This window comes from Hippoglossus hippoglossus, chromosome 7 (assembly GCF_009819705.1).
Source record: "Hippoglossus hippoglossus isolate fHipHip1 chromosome 7, fHipHip1.pri, whole genome shotgun sequence".
NCBI classification, from domain to species: domain Eukaryota; kingdom Metazoa; phylum Chordata; class Actinopteri; order Pleuronectiformes; family Pleuronectidae; genus Hippoglossus; species Hippoglossus hippoglossus.
In genome coordinates, this window is record NC_047157.1 from 10,657,132 (window position 1) to 10,674,718 (window position 17,587).

Consider the following 17,587-nt stretch of genomic DNA (forward strand, 5'->3'; position numbering starts at 1 on the left):
CGCCCCCCCCCCCCCCCCCACCCCCCCACCCCCCCCCCCCCCCCCCCCCCCCCCCCCACCCCCCGTCGTCCACCGTTCAGTCCGCGGTGGTAAGTACCCTGCAAGGTAGGATCCTCGTTTATTTGCTGCTTTAATCAACATGTGGACACGTTGCTCCTCAGTGTGTCCACATTCAATCTCTGTTTAAATCTGAGTGTAACGGTTGTATTCAGTGGTACTGCAGTAAAGTGACTGTGTGTGTGAGCAGCGGACGAACAAACAAACAGTCCAGAAATAAAGTCCTCGCGGCTGTCACCGAAGACTTGAGACACTTTTATCGTCTCTGTGTCAGCATGTAAAGTTTTCAAAGTGTGTTTAAATAAAGGAAACGTGTTTCCACCCATGTCGCTGCAGCAGACCGATATAGACCCAGGGACTGTGATCGGCGAGCGGCTACCATGTTTTCATGTGATCGTAAACATTTAACTCAAAAGTGACCTTAACAGATGCATTTAAACGTCATTGACGTGTGTTTTCCTCTTGTTGTGTTGTTTTTATTAAAGTGTCATTTACTGACTTTTCCGGGCGTTTTGCTGAGTTCAGGTTAATACTAAAACTGTTTGTCACTGATCTGACTCTGACCTACATTCTCCTCACTGACACAGCCTGATAACACACTCACTCTGGTAGAGATCAATAAGTATCGCAATGTAACTTGCATCAATAGCAAGATAAGGAATTTAAACTATAGCAATTTAACAAAAGTCCAATGTATATCAATGTGTTGCTTATGAATGGATAAAACAATATAAATAAGAATCGCAATATAATTTTCATTAATAGCTATAAACACAAATTCAAAATATATATTGGTATAGTACTTATACATTGTGCAAACACGGTGAGGAGGTTTATTGTGGATAGGCAATAAAACAAAATAAATAATTTTCAGCCCCTGAAGTTTTGGCCATATCGTCCAGCCCTACTGTCTCGCAATATGGAAAAGCCTTGGAAAAAATTTACAATCATGAATATGACCTTTTAACACACACAGGCAATAGCTTGTCTGCGCACAATGAAGACAAAGTTAAAAGAGAAACTAAACTTCCCAGCACTGTGTGAACCATGATGATGATTAACCAGGGCCACTTCTCCATGTTTATTTAGCTGATAGCAATTTTGAAAGTGGACAGGGTTTGGCCCAGGTAATAATTAACCTTGATGGGATCCAAAGTGCCAATCAAATGCCTCACTGAAAACCCCAATATGTATACTGTAGTTAGAAGGATACAAATTAGTGTTATTTCTTGACAATTATGCTGTACTTGATTTGCTAGTTTCAGATCCAGCTTGACCCCTCCAGTGTGTCCTTAAGTGTGTGTTGTTGTTGTGATTTCCAGGGAGTGAAGAAAGCCCTCCCACAACCAGGATGTTGTCTTCGGCCACACTGTGCCAAACTGGAGCCTGGCGAGTTGTGACCGCGACTCAGTGGCGATTTATGAGGGACAGGGGATGCTGGTTTGCACGTTTGCCAGAATGTTTCTCTGTCCCAAAGACCAGAAGCACGAGTCCTTCCCTTCCCTGCTCCCCCTTAAGCCATTACCGATGCTTTAGTGCCTCTGCTGCTAGTCGCAACTCTTCATCATCACCTCATCAGAAAACCCCGTCCTACAGCTATGTCGTCGTTGGGGCCGGGTCGGCGGGCTGTGTCCTTGCCAACCGTCTCTCAGAAGATGCCCATGAGTCTGTGCTGCTGCTGGAGGCTGGGCCCAAGGACATGGTGCTAGGCAGCATACGGTTGTCATGGAAGACGCACATGCCGGCAGCACTGACCTACAACCTCTGTGACGACAAGTACAGTAGTTAAACTTACTTTACTTGTCTGTCACTGGTTTCAAAATGTGTTGGTGCCAAATGTATGGAAATATTTTTGAAATCTGACGTTTACACTTTTTGTAAATATCAGAGTGTTCAGTCTGTCAAATCACTGTAGAAGAATTATTATTCATAAAGTAAAATATGAATTCATGCTGTTGATGCCATTCATTTGATGCCATGCTGTATTTCTTTTCATTTCTCTCCAGGTATAACTGGTCCTACCACACTTTACCCCAGGCCCACATGGACAACCGGGTGATGTACTGGCCGAGGGGTCGTGTTTGGGGCGGGTCCTCCTCGCTCAACGCCATGGTTTACATCCGCGGACACGCCGAAGATTACAACCGCTGGCAGAGAGAGGGGGCAGAGGGCTGGGATTATGAACACTGTCTGCCATACTTCAGGAAAGCTCAGTGTCATGAGCTCGGAGGAAATAGGTACCTAACAAAAACTATCTGGAGGATATTCTTTTTAGTACCTGGTCGATATGCAGGGACAAAGTTTGAAGTGGAATCATGACACAGGAAGGGCTAGTGCTTTGGTTCCATGGGCTCAACATGCGTCATGGGTTTGCTTTTGACACAGTAAGATTCTTTCCAGGAAGAAGCTGAACACACAGGCGTCACAGGCTAAATACAGTCACATATTTGGATTACATGCAAAATAGTGGGGAAACCAGGAAGCACATGCAAATGAAAGATATAAACAGCATCTCTGATACCCAGATACAGGATTTCACAGGTCAAAGATACGTGTGTTTGTGATGTCATGAAAGATAGAGAACTAAGATACATTAATTACATTGACGCAAATGTGTTAAATGTGTCCAACGCTGGAATATTACTCTTATCAACTCATGCCTATTAGAAGCTAATTCTGCAGGTTTAGATAAGTGTAATGCTCCAGCTGAGTAATAAACCACCAAATATTGTCCATTTATTTCTGTTAAGAACAAACCCATACTCAACATGAGGTCAATGCCAAGTCCGATTGTTGCTAGTTTTCAGGAACCGAAAAGTTTCAAACGGCTTCAGAGTTTCGGTTTAAAAAGATAAAATGTGGCGGTCTAACATTTATATAATCCCTCCAGCATGAGGTTAGGTTAAGAATCTGTGAAATCTCCATCTTTTATTTTTTGTGTTAAATGTTCATTAGAAACTATTCTGATTCATCTTTTTTTTTTTCTTCAGCATAAGTGCAGGAAGAAGGGTCTCAGCACGTTTGTTTATCTACTTTTATCATCACTATATATTCATAAGGTCTGACTGGATGTTTGGCATGAAAGCAAACTGTGTGAAATGTAGTACTGCTCGTAATGAAATGATTAATATCTATTGGGAATGTAAACGTTTGTGTACACTGTAGGTATCGAGGTGGTAGTGGACCTCTTCATGTGTCCAGAGGGAAGACCAGCCACCCCCTTCACAAGGCTTTTATTGAGGCGGGGCAGCAGGCGGGATACCCCTTCACTGACGACATGAATGGACACCAACAGGAAGGCTTGGGCTGGATGGATATGACCATTTATAATGGTTTGAGGAGCTATAACTATATTTATAGGATCTTTTAGATTCAGTGTTGAAACAATATTACGAACCAACCCCTTATTATTATCTGCATGCCACTTCTTCGTCTGTGCAGGGAAGAGGTGGAGCACGGCCAGCGCCTACCTGAGGCCTGTCCTGGGTCGACCCAACCTGAAGACAGAGGTGCGCTGCCTCACCTCCAAGATCCTGTTTGATGGAAACCGTGCCGTGGGAGTTGAATACATACAGAAGGGACAGAAGAAGAGGGTAAGATGCTTCCAGACATGCACTTAGCTCTGGACATTAACCGGATTTTATGGATGGGCTGTATGTGAGAACGCAAATGTCCAAGTCACTTGCTGGGGACATTTTGCTGAACCTTTTCTGCCAGACCCCTTAGTAAAATGTCTGGAGAATGTCCGAGTGAGCACCCAGCAGGGAAATGTCCGGTAAAATTCATTGAAGGCGAGAAGGGGTTTGCCGATGCTGTTTTATTTCTAACGCGCAATGAAAAAGGGAAAAGCCAAAAAGAAAACGAGTATCTCAGAAAGAGAATGAGGAGAGATACGTGTAGAAGACATGGACATAACAAGATTTGAAAGCTTTTTTTCGTGGAAAGAGCCGACGGGCACAACCCCTCTCCTGATTGTTGTGTACATTTTCCTGTTGTTGTTGTGAAGTGGTGTGAGCCAAACTATCTCCTGCTGCATTCTTCAAAGGCAAACCCCAGGAAATGTCTGGGACCAATTTTCTGCAAATTTGTACGACTTAATGTCTGAAAACAACTCTGAAAGATTCCCTAACTTTTCCTCTGGTATTTTAATTCTCATTCAGTCACTCTCATCAGTTTTTTTTCTCTTCTCCTCAGGTGTTTGCAGATAAAGAGCTGATATTGAGCGGAGGAGCCATCAACTCCCCTCAGCTTCTCATGCTGTCTGGGGTGGGAAACGCTGACGACCTAAAACAACTCGACATCCCTGTGGTTCAGCACCTACCAGGTAGTTTTAAGCATTTACAAATATCTAATTCCAACAAACTGAAATGGAAGAAAAGGACTCACTGAACCTCATCATCATTAGTTTTTACAAACAGAACAAACTGCTTTCATTGTCTCATTGTGCATTTTCCTTGTTACTCTACTGCGTGATGCGTCTCAGGTGTTGGCAGTAACCTGCAGGATCATTTGGAGCTGTACGTCCAGCAGCAGTGCACTCAGCCCATCACCCTGTACAAGGCACAGAAACCTTTCCACATGGTCAAGATAGGCCTCGAGTGGCTCACCCTGTTCACGGGTAACCAGAGGCACCTACACACGCAAATGGGAACACACACGTTCTCCTCGATGTTCTGTGAAATAATGCATTTCTGTGACGTTATATCACCGATAGACATTGATTCAGGATTTATCAGCCATGAGCAGGTATGTGTCCAATTATTCCTTCCCCTCAATGTTAACCTGTCAGATGCACGGAATGATTTACTCTTTGGGCTTGGCACTGCTAATGCAAGTAATCTAAAGAAAAATAAATCCACCAACTGACTTTTCTATGAAAGAAACAAATTCTTTATTCAAGAGCGTAGTCTTTCAGTTTGAGAGCAGGACTTATTGATTTCACGCTCTGTGTTTTTTAATGCTTTCACTCAAAACCCTGCAGTTGCATTGGAATATCCCCCGTTTGTGCTTAGCTTTGCTCTGATTGTGCTCCAACTGTGCACTTGCACTCAGGTATTTTGTTGCTTGGAGGGATTTCCTGCGCTCCAGCTTCAGCTCTTCTCCTCACACAGCATCTGTGCCTCACTGATTTCTCTTCTGCGTCTGTTTTTTCCCCAGCCAATAGAACTCCAGGTGTAGTGTTGACAGGTGAAATCTAAAGCAGGGTGTATTTGAGTGATAGTGCAGGGTTCTGAGTGAAAGCATTCTAAAAAATTGAACGTGAAATCAGTAAGTCCTGCTCTCAAACTGACAGATCACGCTCTTGAATAGGAAAAAAAGAAACATTGTGTGATTATAAAGAGAAGAAACACAACATAAAAAGTAACCTCCGGATGTAGCTTCCCATCTGCTCAACTCTAACAATACTCGGCTGTCTAGTGGAGGTTTTACCAGACAAATGATTTTTGATCAAAAGATAAACAGCTGAGCTTCAAGCCTTTACAGGTCCCAATAATTTGATGCAGACAGGAAACATTTGGGTTTTACAGGGTGTGTTCGCACCGCAGCACTGATTCTTTTTCTATGACGTAAAACACACTTTTATTACATGTAATTACATTACACGTCGTTTAGCTGGTGCTTTTATCCAAAACGAGTTACAACTAGAACCCATTTTATACAGTAGGTGTCATGATCTCAAACACAAACGATGTGAATCACCCACCATGACCATCCCCCAGGTTACGGAGCAACAGCCCACCTGGAAAGCGGTGGGTTCATCCGCAGTCGGCCCCATGTCACACACCCCGACATCCAGTTCCACTTCCTGCCCTCGCAGGTGATTGACCACGGAAGAGTTGCCTCTAAGCTAGAGGCGTATCAGGTAATAAACTGGGGCTCCTTTTTGTGCAGGTATAAAATATGATGGGAGACCTAATGTGTTTGGTGTGTGTGTGTGTGTGTGTGTGTGTGTGTGTGTGTGTGTTTGGCTGATATTAGGATGAAGCTGCTCCACTATTAGTCATAATTAGATTCATGATTAGAGCAGAGGTCACAAAGAGGTGTTGACACAGGACCTTCATGTGCTTTTCCATGGTATCTCGGTAATTACATGAAACAATAGCAGTTCCCTGGAAATGTTTTGGCAGGGAAGTTTCCCCAGCCAACTGACAGGAGATCAAAGAGCCCTACCCCACCCACACAATACCTCAGACTCTGAGGTCTGGGTTTCTTTGGGAATTCAAACAAACAGGTTTGAGGTTTTGACAAATCTGTCTTAGAACACAGCACAAATTTCACACTTTCCCAGTGAGTGAGATTCGTGTGACAGAGCTTTGTCTTTTTTTTTTAATTATGATGAAAAAAGAACATTTGAAGCTCTTTCCATAAACCCTGTTAGACTGAAGTGTTGCTCTGGGCTTTCAGTTCAGTGAGCAGATCTTACGTCTGACATCTGTTTTTTGTTCCAGCACCTGTAGAAGGTTTTCGGATTTGTGCAAGACATTTTATTATTGCTTGTGGATTATTGTTTTCCAATTTTTCAGATAGCCACATAAACAATCAAGTCATTCAGAAAATACAGGGGCAACTTGAGAAATGTGTTATTTGTGACCTGTGTTTTCTCATCCAGGTTGATAAAAGACAGGTCACTGGGTATTTGTTGCTTTGTGTTGTAGGTTCATGTGGGACCAATGAGAAGCACCAGTATCGGCTGCATGAAGCTGAAGAGCACCAACCCTCTGGATCACCTGAGTCTCCAGCCCAACTATCTCTCCACTGGTAAGATTCACTCCCTGAACTCTTCATCAACCAAATCCATCTTGAGCTTGAGCAGATGTGTCTGTCTCTGAAGATATTAAACTTGTCTTCGACAGCAGAGCCAACATTTGGAGGGATGATAGTAATTCGAAATATTACCACTTCATTGGTGTAACTCACATTTAAATGTTGGACCGTGGAGCTGGTTTGACTGGTGTATAGGTCATTTAGCAGAATTTAGATTTCCAGCTTCTCTTTCATTTCCTCTCCTCTCAGATGTCGATGTGTGGGAGTTCAGAGAGTGTGTTAAACTCTCCAGAGAGATTTTTGCTCAGAAGGCCTTCGATCCATTCCGCGGCACCGAAGCCCAGCCTGGTCCTCAGGTCCAATCCGACGCCGACATTGACGCTTTTGTCCGCCGAAAGGCCGACAGCGCCTACCATCCGTCCTGCACCTGCAAGATGGGCTCGCCCTCCGACCCGATGGCGGTCGTCGACTCCAACACACGGGTTTTGGGTCTTGAGCGGCTGCGTGTGGTCGACGCCTCCATCATGCCCAGCATCGTCAGCGGCAACCTGAACGCGCCGACCATCATGATGGCAGAGAAGGCTGCTGACATCATCAGGGGTCGGCCTCCTCTCGTCGACGCAGGGGTTCCCGTGTACCAACCACCAACGCTCGATCGGTGATGTGTTGTCAGTCATTAGGCAACAGCAGCAGTGAGCAGCTGGTTAGGAGGATCTTTCATCTGTCAACTAATGTGAGTGTGAGTGTTTTCTTAATTTTGAATACTGGGGAATTTTAACAGTTTACATCTGAAATTCAGTTTTACAACGATTATATAGAACCAGTGGCCGTGTTCTCACAGCCACACAGCAGTTTTAATGTTGTGGCAGAATATACAAATATAATATACATTCTATGTGTATATCGACTCAACTTTACATATACTGACTTTCTGCACCAGTTGTTAGTGTTTGTGTTTGAACTCACTTCAACTTCATCCAGTATTTCTTGAACCAGCTGCAGTAATTTTTTAAGCCTTTAAGAACTCTTGCATTAATATACCTTGGACATTTTGATGATACTCTGTTATCCTGAGGTAAAGTGAAATCCCACAGCACAAGGCATGTTTTGAATCCATCTCAAGTTTTTAAAAAAAGGGACTTTTTTAATAATCCCATGACGATCAGCAGTCTGCTTTCTTTACCCCAGCAGTCTCAGCAGCAGGTTGGGTTATTTATCTGCTCTAACCAATTATCACCATAGTAACATGCCTCTTCCTTCCTGCAAACTTGCAGATTAAAGATTTTGACAAAATACTTTATTTTTAGGTTTGCTGTCAACATTGTAATAATAAAAAACAATATACTTTTAGTAAAAAAGTAGAAATTTAGCCTCATTCTTTGACAGTAAAACACAGTTTGGAGTTTTATCAACAGACTGACAACAGATGTCAATAGTTCATTTATAAATTCCACAGTATGAACTCTATCCTCATCCGGTGCTGAGACTTGAGCCTGGGGCTGTTAACCAGATGTCACAACCAGATGTGTTTCATGTGTAAAAAGAAAAGCACACAGCTCATTTTCTGTTGGGATCTGGCATCAGTTAAAACAAAAAGACTCACACACGTACGGCACAATCAGAGAAGAACTTTCCTTCTTCTACTCCACTACTTGTTCTACATTTCATCAGTGGGCCCGTCATGAAGCAGATACAGGATCAATCTGTTTAAATGCTTCAGATGAAGACTGATCTTCCTGATGTGGGAAATTTGTTATTTTGGATGATCAAGTTTTTCAGCTCCAAGCTTTTAGCTGCTTTTTGGTTCAGTCTGCTGCAGTAGCAATAAATGCAAATGATATCTCCGATTATGAAATCCTGCTAATATAGATATTGTGTTCAAACTCTCTATATGTAACATATACACTAAAAACTTTAAATTAACATGAACTAAAAAGTAGAAAAAAAAACAATTGCACATTTATTTCTATGTTTACAAAGAAGCTTGATTGTGTTGAACTGACCAGATAAAATGAAGTATGATAACACCACAGCAGCCTATAAGATAATGTGACCATATATATACAGTGGTGTTATAACTAGTGTGGATCAAGTTCTAGAATCAGCTTCACTGAAAATCTTAAATTCATACATGAGGTATTAATTAAATTCATGTTTTATGATGTCTGCTCTAAGGGAAACAGCAATGTGTTCAAATGATGTCTTATAGTCTTATTAAGCTTTGCACTACGCTATGAAGTATCTAACTGACGATAATTGTTTACATTATATAGGGTTGCACAAAATTACGTTTGTATTTAAATCATTTTCATGTGTATTAATGAAGGATCACGAAGGGAAATTAATTGTGAAAATTCACACAGTATTATGTTTGCATGTTTTTTTTGTGTGGTTTGTACTATAAGCAAACGTCCTGACTTTGTCCTCATTTCATTCAGACTTTATTTAGTCCTTAAAAAAAATCCTCAGCAAGTGCATTGTCATTTCAGGCAAGAAGTAAAACGTACAAAACTGGGTTTGTGTTTACATTGGTACAAAAGGTACGAGTACGTTTGCTACAAAGTAGACAGAGCTATGTTTGTTTTTTAATTTTCATACAACAATTGGGTAGAAAGCAGAAATCTTCAAGTTCATCACTGACTTTTTACAAACAACTGTACAGATTTTATACATCATCGTTGTCGTTTCATATTCATCTGCAAAACATTCGAACAGTACAAAAAAATAAAGCTGTCAGTTGCACAACAAGATTTTGTGTTTTTTGTCATGTGATAAAACTCTTGAAGTTGGACACGTGCGTGTGTGTGTGTGTGTGTGTGTGTGTGTGTGTGTGTGTGTGTGTGTGTGTGTGTGTGTGTGTGTGTGTGTGAGTAAACTGCACATTATTATTCTGGTTTCTCTGAGTTCCTGACATGTTTGTCTATATCGACTCATTGTGTAAATCTGACCTGAACAAAACCGTGTGGTGTTGGCATGGCAATTTAGATTTTATTCAAATAGTGATGTTTACAAAAAAACTATTATCGATGACATTGAAAGACTAATATTTAATGGAACACCTGACAGTTAACTTGTTATTACCTCCACCAAGGATGTAAGGTTTTCATTGTGTTTGTTTGTGTATTTGTCAGCAGGATAAAAAATAAATAAATACGATACGGATTTTCCCCAAACTTTTTCCCTCTATCTTTTGTGACAACAACAAAAAATCTGACCACATCCTTTTTTCTTGTATATTTCTGCTTAAAGAACCAGACACTTATGTTGTTGGGCCCTGTGCCATTCTGAGGAAAATGTGGCCGTAGTGTAATTCAGAGGAAACAGTCACAGGTTGTAAATTCCAGATGCTGCTCTGTGTTCCTCTTAACTTGTCTTCAGAGATTTCAGAAGTCTGAGTCTGCCTCCCACATAATCATTAACGTACCTGAGTTGGCCAATCTGAGCAGTTTGCAGATAAAATGTTTTCAATTTTTAATGAAACTAGACGTCATGTTTCCTTCATTTTGTGTAAATGCAGCCATTACCACACCGTTTCCCTGACACGTCAACCAACACACCTGGATTGGTACAGAGGTAATAACATTAATATTTGTTAAAAATCTCAATTAAACATATTTTACATGCAGTTAGATAATGCATAAGTCTTATTTAGTATTGGCCATTAAAACCTGTGTAGAAAGCAGTAGAAAGGGATTTATTTACAGTACATGTGAGGAGTGTTCGAGAAAGCAGCTCACATCCTGTTCCAGGTTAGATTCATCAGTTTATATCAACACAACAGCCAACAGCAAACTTTCTACATTTGAGTATTGATGTGCGTGTAAATGACTCAATATTCCGCTGGTTTGCTTTTATATTTGAAGGAGCCCTTTGATTGCACAGATTGAACTGGTTGCCCTGACAACAGTGTGTAGATAAAGGGGGGGGGAAAGAGAGAAGCACGATTGCTCTGCCACGACCCAGCGCTGGTTTTTAAAAGTTGACCTGAAGACATTGTTATAGTTGGGAATGGTTCACAAACACTGTCCTGTGGTGGAGCGACCGTGCAGAGCAGCGGGTGGAATGTGTTGCTTCTCTAATGTGTTGATTTGTTTTTCAATCCACAAGCAGCTTGTGTCGTCGCATCTCTCTTCAGAGAAGCAGCTGTTTTGGACATCTCGTGCACTCGGTCAGAACAAAAAGGAATCCTACAAATAAAATGTGACACCATCAATCATTTCATAAAAAAAAATAAAAAATAAAATAAAATAAAAAAACACTCTACACAGCCATAAACAATGTACTGCATTTATATATTGTCGGTAAAGTTGTCCTTTCTGTTGTGACGTTTCGTGTGTCAGTGTTGCGTTGTATATCTGACTCATCCTGAAACAAGTGCTCGCATGCCTGAGAAAACTGTCATGGCTGCTCAGAAGAGGAAACTAATTTGTGGGAGATAAACTTTCCAGCTGTCGAGGCAGAAGTGACAGAAGAGACTCAGGACTGACGTCAGATGATACTGCTGTTTTGCAAACAAAGAGGGGGAATCCCTGCGTCAGCTTTTTGCCAGTCCTGAGGCAGAAGTGACGCAGGACTGACTTCAGATGATACTGCTGTTTTGCAACAAAGACAGGGGATTTTTCTCTGTGTCATCTTGTCTGAGAGACATGCCCGCTAGGCAGTTCTAAAAATAGCGTCACCGGGAAAGCACAGACTAAAATAGCATAAATTGTTTTGGTTTTTTTTTCCCCCCATCAATTCTTAATAATTCATTTGAAAAAGTGGTATTAATTCATGATTTATAACATTTAACTTTGATTTAGCTTGACGTTGCATTACACGTCCAGTGGCTGTCGGCCAAATAGCTGGAGGCGACTCGAGTTGACAACGCTCATCAGTGTTTGTGTGGTTAAAAGTAAAAAGTAAAAGGCCAACTCAGTTCTTAATAAATACCTGATCAACAAACACAGAAAAGTGAGTTTTAAATATCTACGGTTTGCAGGTGACACGCTTGAGGTCGTTCCTCATGGTTTTCAATAAAGTGAATGACATTGTAACAACATCTTCAACTGTCTTTGTTTAATGGTGGTTAAAGGAGTAGGAATGTTAAAAATGTAAAGTGTGTAAAGATTTAGCATCAGTGTTGTTGGTATCAAAGGGGGAAAGGATTGGCAGTGTGTTTCTCTGTGTGTCATATGAGCGTGCACGTGAAACAGAAGGATATGCCTGAGGACAGAGTCTTTGTCGTTGATATGTGATTTCCTTTTCAAGTCAGAAAAACAGAGTCGAGCAACGTTTAACCCTGAAACCCTGAAAAAAAAAACGCGAAGTGCGGATTCACAGGCTGGAAAGTCTTTGGATCGGCCTGATCTGCAGCCAGTCTGCTCTGAGATGAAAATAAACCGACATAAAAATATGAACTATATATGTTTTTATGACGTTATCTGAGTCATGGAGGCCAAACTGTAAAAGACAGAGCAGCAGATCAAAACTGTGTCTGTTACTGTGACCGGTGAAAGGTTAGAATCACACATAATATATACATGAAGTGAAACAAATGGGAATCTCGGAATCACCGAACTGCCATTTTGGGGCAGGACCACTGCAACTTTGCAAAGCCAGCTCAAGCATTTTCCCTTCACGCCACTCATCGTCACTGGTGTTTGCTTCTAACATCCAAGCTGGAGAGCGAGGGAAATATTCGGAACTTTTCTTTTGAGTAAAATCTGCTTCTGATTAAATCTAATTTCACATAGACACTAAGCGTTTAGTGCCCTGACACTAACTCTAACCCTCTGTTTTATTGCCTCCTCATGTAATGAGTAAACTGTGTGGGACTCGCAGCCTCGCAGCAGAACAATAACAGGCACACGATCCCGACATTGTACACTAAACATTTTTGGCTACACCCTCAACCTGAAGCTATAAGTATGACATTTAATCTCAGTTATTGTTGTGAAAACTAACTTGACAAGCATGGGGCTGGCTTTGCGATGCTGCCGAGATGTTCTGCTGCTTTGAAAAGAAAAGAGAGTCATGAATTCTTGCTGTTTAAGAGGCGGCCCGGCAGGTAGTTTGATTCCCGCTGGTTTCATTATTTTCTGAATTCATCTCAGTTTTCCACTTCCTCTCATCTCTCTGGCATTTCAATTTTCAGAAAGAGAAAACAAGGCACTTTGTTCTCTTATTCGTCCATGTTTTACGTTTTCTGTCAAGTCCAGGACGCACTTGAACAGAGACGTCCCCTCAGAGTAAAACAGCAGTAGAAGTTCAATTGAAAAAACCTAAATTTTCCTGTGTGAGCCGCTGCTATAGCGACGTGATGCATATCATCTCATCTTTCAGGTCCTCTTCGCATTTCACAGCCACGTACGGCTCCTCGTCGCTGTAGTCACGGATGCTGTGGTCTCTGAGATGTGCGGTGGCTTGTGTGTCCGAGCTGACGTTACCCGTTCCCCCGTTGGTGTCATCACTCACACTCCCATTCAGGAGATTGCTGGCCGCGCTCTCCATCTCGTCGATGGTCATCTCGCAGGCGTCTGCAATCTCGTGTTTGGTCGCTGAGACAAACTTGGGGTCTTTGGCGTATTTCCCCAGACCCTCAGAGATCAACACCTGGGAAGAACAGGAAAGAAATGATCAAACGGCATCAGGGACGTTTGTGCACATAATAAATCAAACTGTTTGTTTGGTTTATTATGTGCACACAGGTGCTTCTCTAAGGACATTTATTAACAAGCAGTGACAAACAAACCAGGTACAATCCAAACCTCAGGAGGTCAGATCGCAGTCTTTGAGTAAAAGTGCCTCAACATTTAAGATCTGTTCAGACCTGGTATTTACATCCGTTCTGAGAGATTGGATCACAAGTGGTCAGCGTTAAGTTGTTCACACCTGGCATTGAGATGTGTCCTGAATGTGTCTGCTGTGACCACATCTGATCTGACTTCCTGTCCTATATGCAAATAAACACTTGTTCACAAAGATTAAAAGATGTTGTGTTTACCCAGTTTGAGTTTGCAGATATGTCCTTTGACATCGTGTGTGTGTGGGTGTGCCTATGTGTCGGTGCAAGCAACAGACAGATAAAGAAAGAACAACGAAAGTGAGAGACACCAGGGACTAAGAGAATCGATGCACTGTGCACAGCTTTGCAATGGAATAACATTTTACTCTTAAAGTTTTACACAATCATTATGTGGTGATCAGTGTTGATACTGTGACTACAAACAAATCAACTGAGGAGCATAACAATGTGTTCAAACTGTAGCAGATCAGAGGATGTCAGCAGAGTATGTGGGCCAGGAAGCATTTGCATTCACACAACGAAAGGAATGTAGCCACATGTATCCAAGACCACCTCCAAATGTGGTTTGAGATCGGACCTCAGGGTGCATTGAGGACACATTTGGGTGTGTTCAGACCGGAACTTGGAAATAACTTCTACTCACAGCCTCCACCAGACTGGTGGCACTGCCTCTCTTCTGCAGGAAGTGCGAACAGCTCTCAGCAGGTAACTGCAGACGGGACGGGGACTGGCTGCGACTGGGAGGACCCTCCAGGCCGTCTGTGTACCATGAACTCCTCTTCACTGCTCCGGGGATGCTGCTGACGCTGCCAGGACTGCGCCAGTCCACCTGAGTACAAACACACACACACACACACGAGCATACTTACTAACTTACCAACAAACTAACAAACTTTAAAGGGCTTGGATTCAGCTTTACCAGAAATTTCCTTGGTGGGAAAATGATGATGAATGAAAGCCAGTTGTATTTCTGGTATTTCCTTTTTCTTTCTTTTATTAATTTTATCTTACAAAACCAGTCTTGCCCAAAAAATACACAAACAAACAAACAATCAAATGATAATTTGGTTCAGTTTCAAAATTCGTCAACAAAAATATCAGAAATCGACTTAAAACCTGTATGAGCGGCGTGTAGCTGGGCGAGTAGTTGAGGCTGATGGGTGAAGCAGGAGGCGTGGCCCAGGATCGCAGAGACCTGGTCGGAGACCGACGGTGAATTCTGGGATCAAGACCGGCCACCGCCATTACCTGAGGTTGGAGTTAAAAAATCATGATTATAATAATGAAGGCGAATCATTGACAATGATGACAATACTTTATATTTATTCATAAACAGATGATGGCACCTGTTGCTGCACCAGGTGCAGTGGAAGAGCTGTGCAGGACGGAGAAAGAGGGGCATCGTCCTGACTACTTCTTCTGCGGAGACACTCAAAACTAAACGTTGGTTTGTTGGAGGCTGAGAGAAAATTGAAAAAAAAAAAAAACTGTCAAGCTTTCGGTATCCATATCTGAGGACTTACTGAATTCATATTTTTATCTCATTATCTCATATCTGAATCTCAATCACTCCACCGTGATAACTACAGATGTTGTACTGCGGCATCTCACCTTGAGGCGAGGGTAAAAACCATCTCCTTGGTGACCGCCTGCTGTCTTGGTGGATCAACTGTTGATCATCGTTATAGTAACTTTCAGTCTGGTTGTTGCCCCCGGCAACCTCAAGATCAAAGTCTGCCTCTGCATCATCATGTTGTTCCTTGTTGGAGAGCCTGTGAAACAAAGAGGCTACAACTTTACATCTGTACCTGAGTTTTGTGTATTTAAGTAGCTCCATGAATTCGTGACGAGGAGGAATGTCAGACTGAAACTTGCTGTACCTGTCTCTTGTGAGCATGATGTCGTCCTCATGAAACTCCTCTCCGCTGAAGTACTCTCCTGAGCCCCGATCCTCATCGCTGCCCATGACGCCCGGCTCCTCTCGACAAATGGTGGGGTAAAGTCCACCACCACTTTCTGGCCTGGCATCAAAACATTGAGACAGAGAGAGAAATTGCATGCTGGAATTCAATGTCCCCAACTTGCTTGTATTCTTATGCAGATTCAGTCTCTCAGCTCATGTCTCTGTCTAAACAATAATACTGTAAAACACTGATTTCACTGAAACATCAAGATGCCACAGAGTTGCATTTCCCCACAGTGCTCATTGTCTCTTATTCTGCAGCCACATGTGGTCTTTTTATGACACAATCGCCACCATGAAGATCAGATTGTGGAATGAAGCTATGGGAACATACCTAATGTAGGCCTCATAGTAGCGTGTCCTGCTCCGGGGAGAGGAAGTGGTCGGTCACACAGAAGGGATTATTTGGAACAAGAGAGCAAGAGACGAAGGGGATGAGAGGTTGCATGCAATGACAAAATACCAGAGTACACAAAATAAAACGCTAAAAAAGGTTTTAGGTATGATGGGAGAGGCAGTGTTACTGGTTTCGTTTCAAATGTTGCCCCTGGAATTTGGCAGAAAATAGCCACAACTTTTGGAAACAGTGTCTGGGAATGATCAGGAGTAATTGGGGCATTGTTTTTTGGAAAGGGAAATATTTTTTAATGTTTTAAAATGTTTGTTTCAGGGTGGCAAAGTAAGTAATTACAAAGAAATGTCCAAAACACATTTTGTTCAATTATTGATCAGTTCAGGGCGGACACATTTGTAGAGTTTTATTTGTGCGAGGAAGCTTAGTGGGAGATTTCTGTGAGAGACAGAAAGGGAAAAATGCTCACTGGGAAATAAGGTGCTCTTTCATAGTCAGCAGTGTGGAAAGACGAGACGGCAGTGGGACTTATATATTTGATAAAAGACAGAGTGCATCTGTGCGGGATGAACAAGGTTTAAAATGGAGTAGTGGAATCTGCTCATGCTGAACAGGAGGCTTGGGGTAGTTTCAGGGATTATCTCTATCTAAATTTTTCTTTTTCACAAGACATTTTTCAACCAAAGGTGTCAGAAAGTCACTAATTCCAGCTTCTATTATTTGACTTTCCCCTGGTTTTCATTGTCTTCAATGCGAGTAAATTGAACAACATAGTGACTATAGGTCAGACAGAGAACTGATCCACTGACCTCGTGGAATGTGACCTCACAGTCTTGTCATGCGCTCCTTTGCTGTGAGTGGATGCCGAGGACCCATTTTTGGTGGAGGACGGGCGGTCTCGTTTTAACAGACACCTCTGTTGCCTCACACTGGTCATGGAGAGAAGCGAGGGCACGTTGGCATTGTTGAGGTTGGCATTGGAGGGTATTGGCGATTGATTGCGGGTGGAATTACAATGAGGGGAATTATGCGGATGAGGGGGATGATAGTGATGATTGTACTGGATGGGTGAGGAGTTCATCTCTGTCTCTCCCTCCCTGTCATTGCTGCCGGCTCTCCTGCCAGTCTGGGTGGGCTCAGTGGAGGAGCTGCAGGAGAAGGTCAGGATCTGGAGCGGCCGTTGAGTGACGGTGGTCGGCTGAGAGGAGCCTTGCTGATCGCCACTGACATGGTTGACGTGGTTCCCAAACAAACTGCCATTACGCTGCACAAACCAATGAGGAAGGATACAACACAGCAAATCAAACACAGTAGGAGGTGACAGTTTAAATAGATCCTGACAACTTGGACCAGTGCCACTTATACACTGTAATCAATACATTTCACATAATTCTACAATAAGTAACACAATGATTCATTTAGAGGTTCTTATTTCATTTACTAAGATTCAAGTGCTGTTTCCATGCTGAACATTAGAGCCTGTCATTACAAAAAACGGTTGTTTAGTGTGTGTGCAGCTTATTTATCCTTATGTCTTAACCATGCACACACTCTGCAACCTCGTGAACATCCAGCATCAGCCATTATAATGTATGCTACTGAGGAGAAAACCTGTAATAATCCTTGATTCAGAACATAGTTTTAAATATTAAATCAAACATTT

At 42.3% G+C, this 17,587-nt stretch overlaps 2 protein-coding genes across 6 annotated transcripts in view; one reads left to right on the forward strand and one right to left on the reverse strand.

The window, feature by feature from the left end:
- The first annotated feature begins 64 nt into the window (after positions 1 to 64).
- On the forward strand, positions 65 to 9,570 carry chdh (choline dehydrogenase). Its single transcript, XM_034591361.1, has 10 exons — positions 65 to 105; positions 1,380 to 1,833; positions 2,064 to 2,294; positions 3,223 to 3,389; positions 3,499 to 3,650; positions 4,252 to 4,381; positions 4,541 to 4,675; positions 5,778 to 5,920; positions 6,714 to 6,816; positions 7,072 to 9,570. The coding sequence occupies exons 2-10, from the start codon at positions 1,409 to 1,411 to the stop codon at positions 7,482 to 7,484; spliced, it is 1,899 nt and encodes a 632-aa protein (XP_034447252.1). The 5' UTR covers positions 65 to 105; positions 1,380 to 1,408; the 3' UTR covers positions 7,485 to 9,570.
- A 3,034-nt stretch (positions 9,571 to 12,604) lies between these two features.
- cacna1db (calcium channel, voltage-dependent, L type, alpha 1D subunit, b) overlaps positions 12,605 to 17,587 on the reverse strand; it is a 69,705-nt gene continuing 64,722 nt past the window's right edge. For all 5 annotated transcript variants that reach the window (XM_034591358.1, XM_034591357.1, XM_034591355.1 and 2 more), the window contains 8 exons: positions 16,734 to 17,188; positions 15,907 to 15,933; positions 15,490 to 15,630; positions 15,221 to 15,381; positions 14,956 to 15,068; positions 14,726 to 14,857; positions 14,253 to 14,438; positions 12,605 to 13,416 (listed from right to left, as the gene is read on the reverse strand). In XM_034591358.1, coding sequence (XP_034447249.1) covers positions 13,111 to 13,416; positions 14,253 to 14,438; positions 14,726 to 14,857; positions 14,956 to 15,068; positions 15,221 to 15,381; positions 15,490 to 15,630; positions 15,907 to 15,933; positions 16,734 to 17,188 — 1,521 coding nt within the window. In that variant the 3' untranslated portion in view covers positions 12,605 to 13,110. The remainder of the gene's footprint in view (positions 13,417 to 14,252; positions 14,439 to 14,725; positions 14,858 to 14,955; positions 15,069 to 15,220; positions 15,382 to 15,489; positions 15,631 to 15,906; positions 15,934 to 16,733; positions 17,189 to 17,587) is intronic.

What these genes read in the sequence shown, in the direction of transcription:
- chdh (XM_034591361.1), top strand. Translation starts at nt 1,409, where the DNA reads ATGTTGTCTTCGGCCACACTGTGCCAAACTGGAGCCTGGCGAGTTGTG. An exon ending in GGATATGACCATTTATAATG is followed by an intron (nt 3,390 to 3,498) that starts GTTTGAGGAGCT and finishes TCGTCTGTGCAG; the next exon opens with GGAAGAGGTGGAGCACGGCC. An exon ending in AGAAGGGACAGAAGAAGAGG is followed by an intron (nt 3,651 to 4,251) that starts GTAAGATGCTTC and finishes TCTTCTCCTCAG; the next exon opens with GTGTTTGCAGATAAAGAGCT.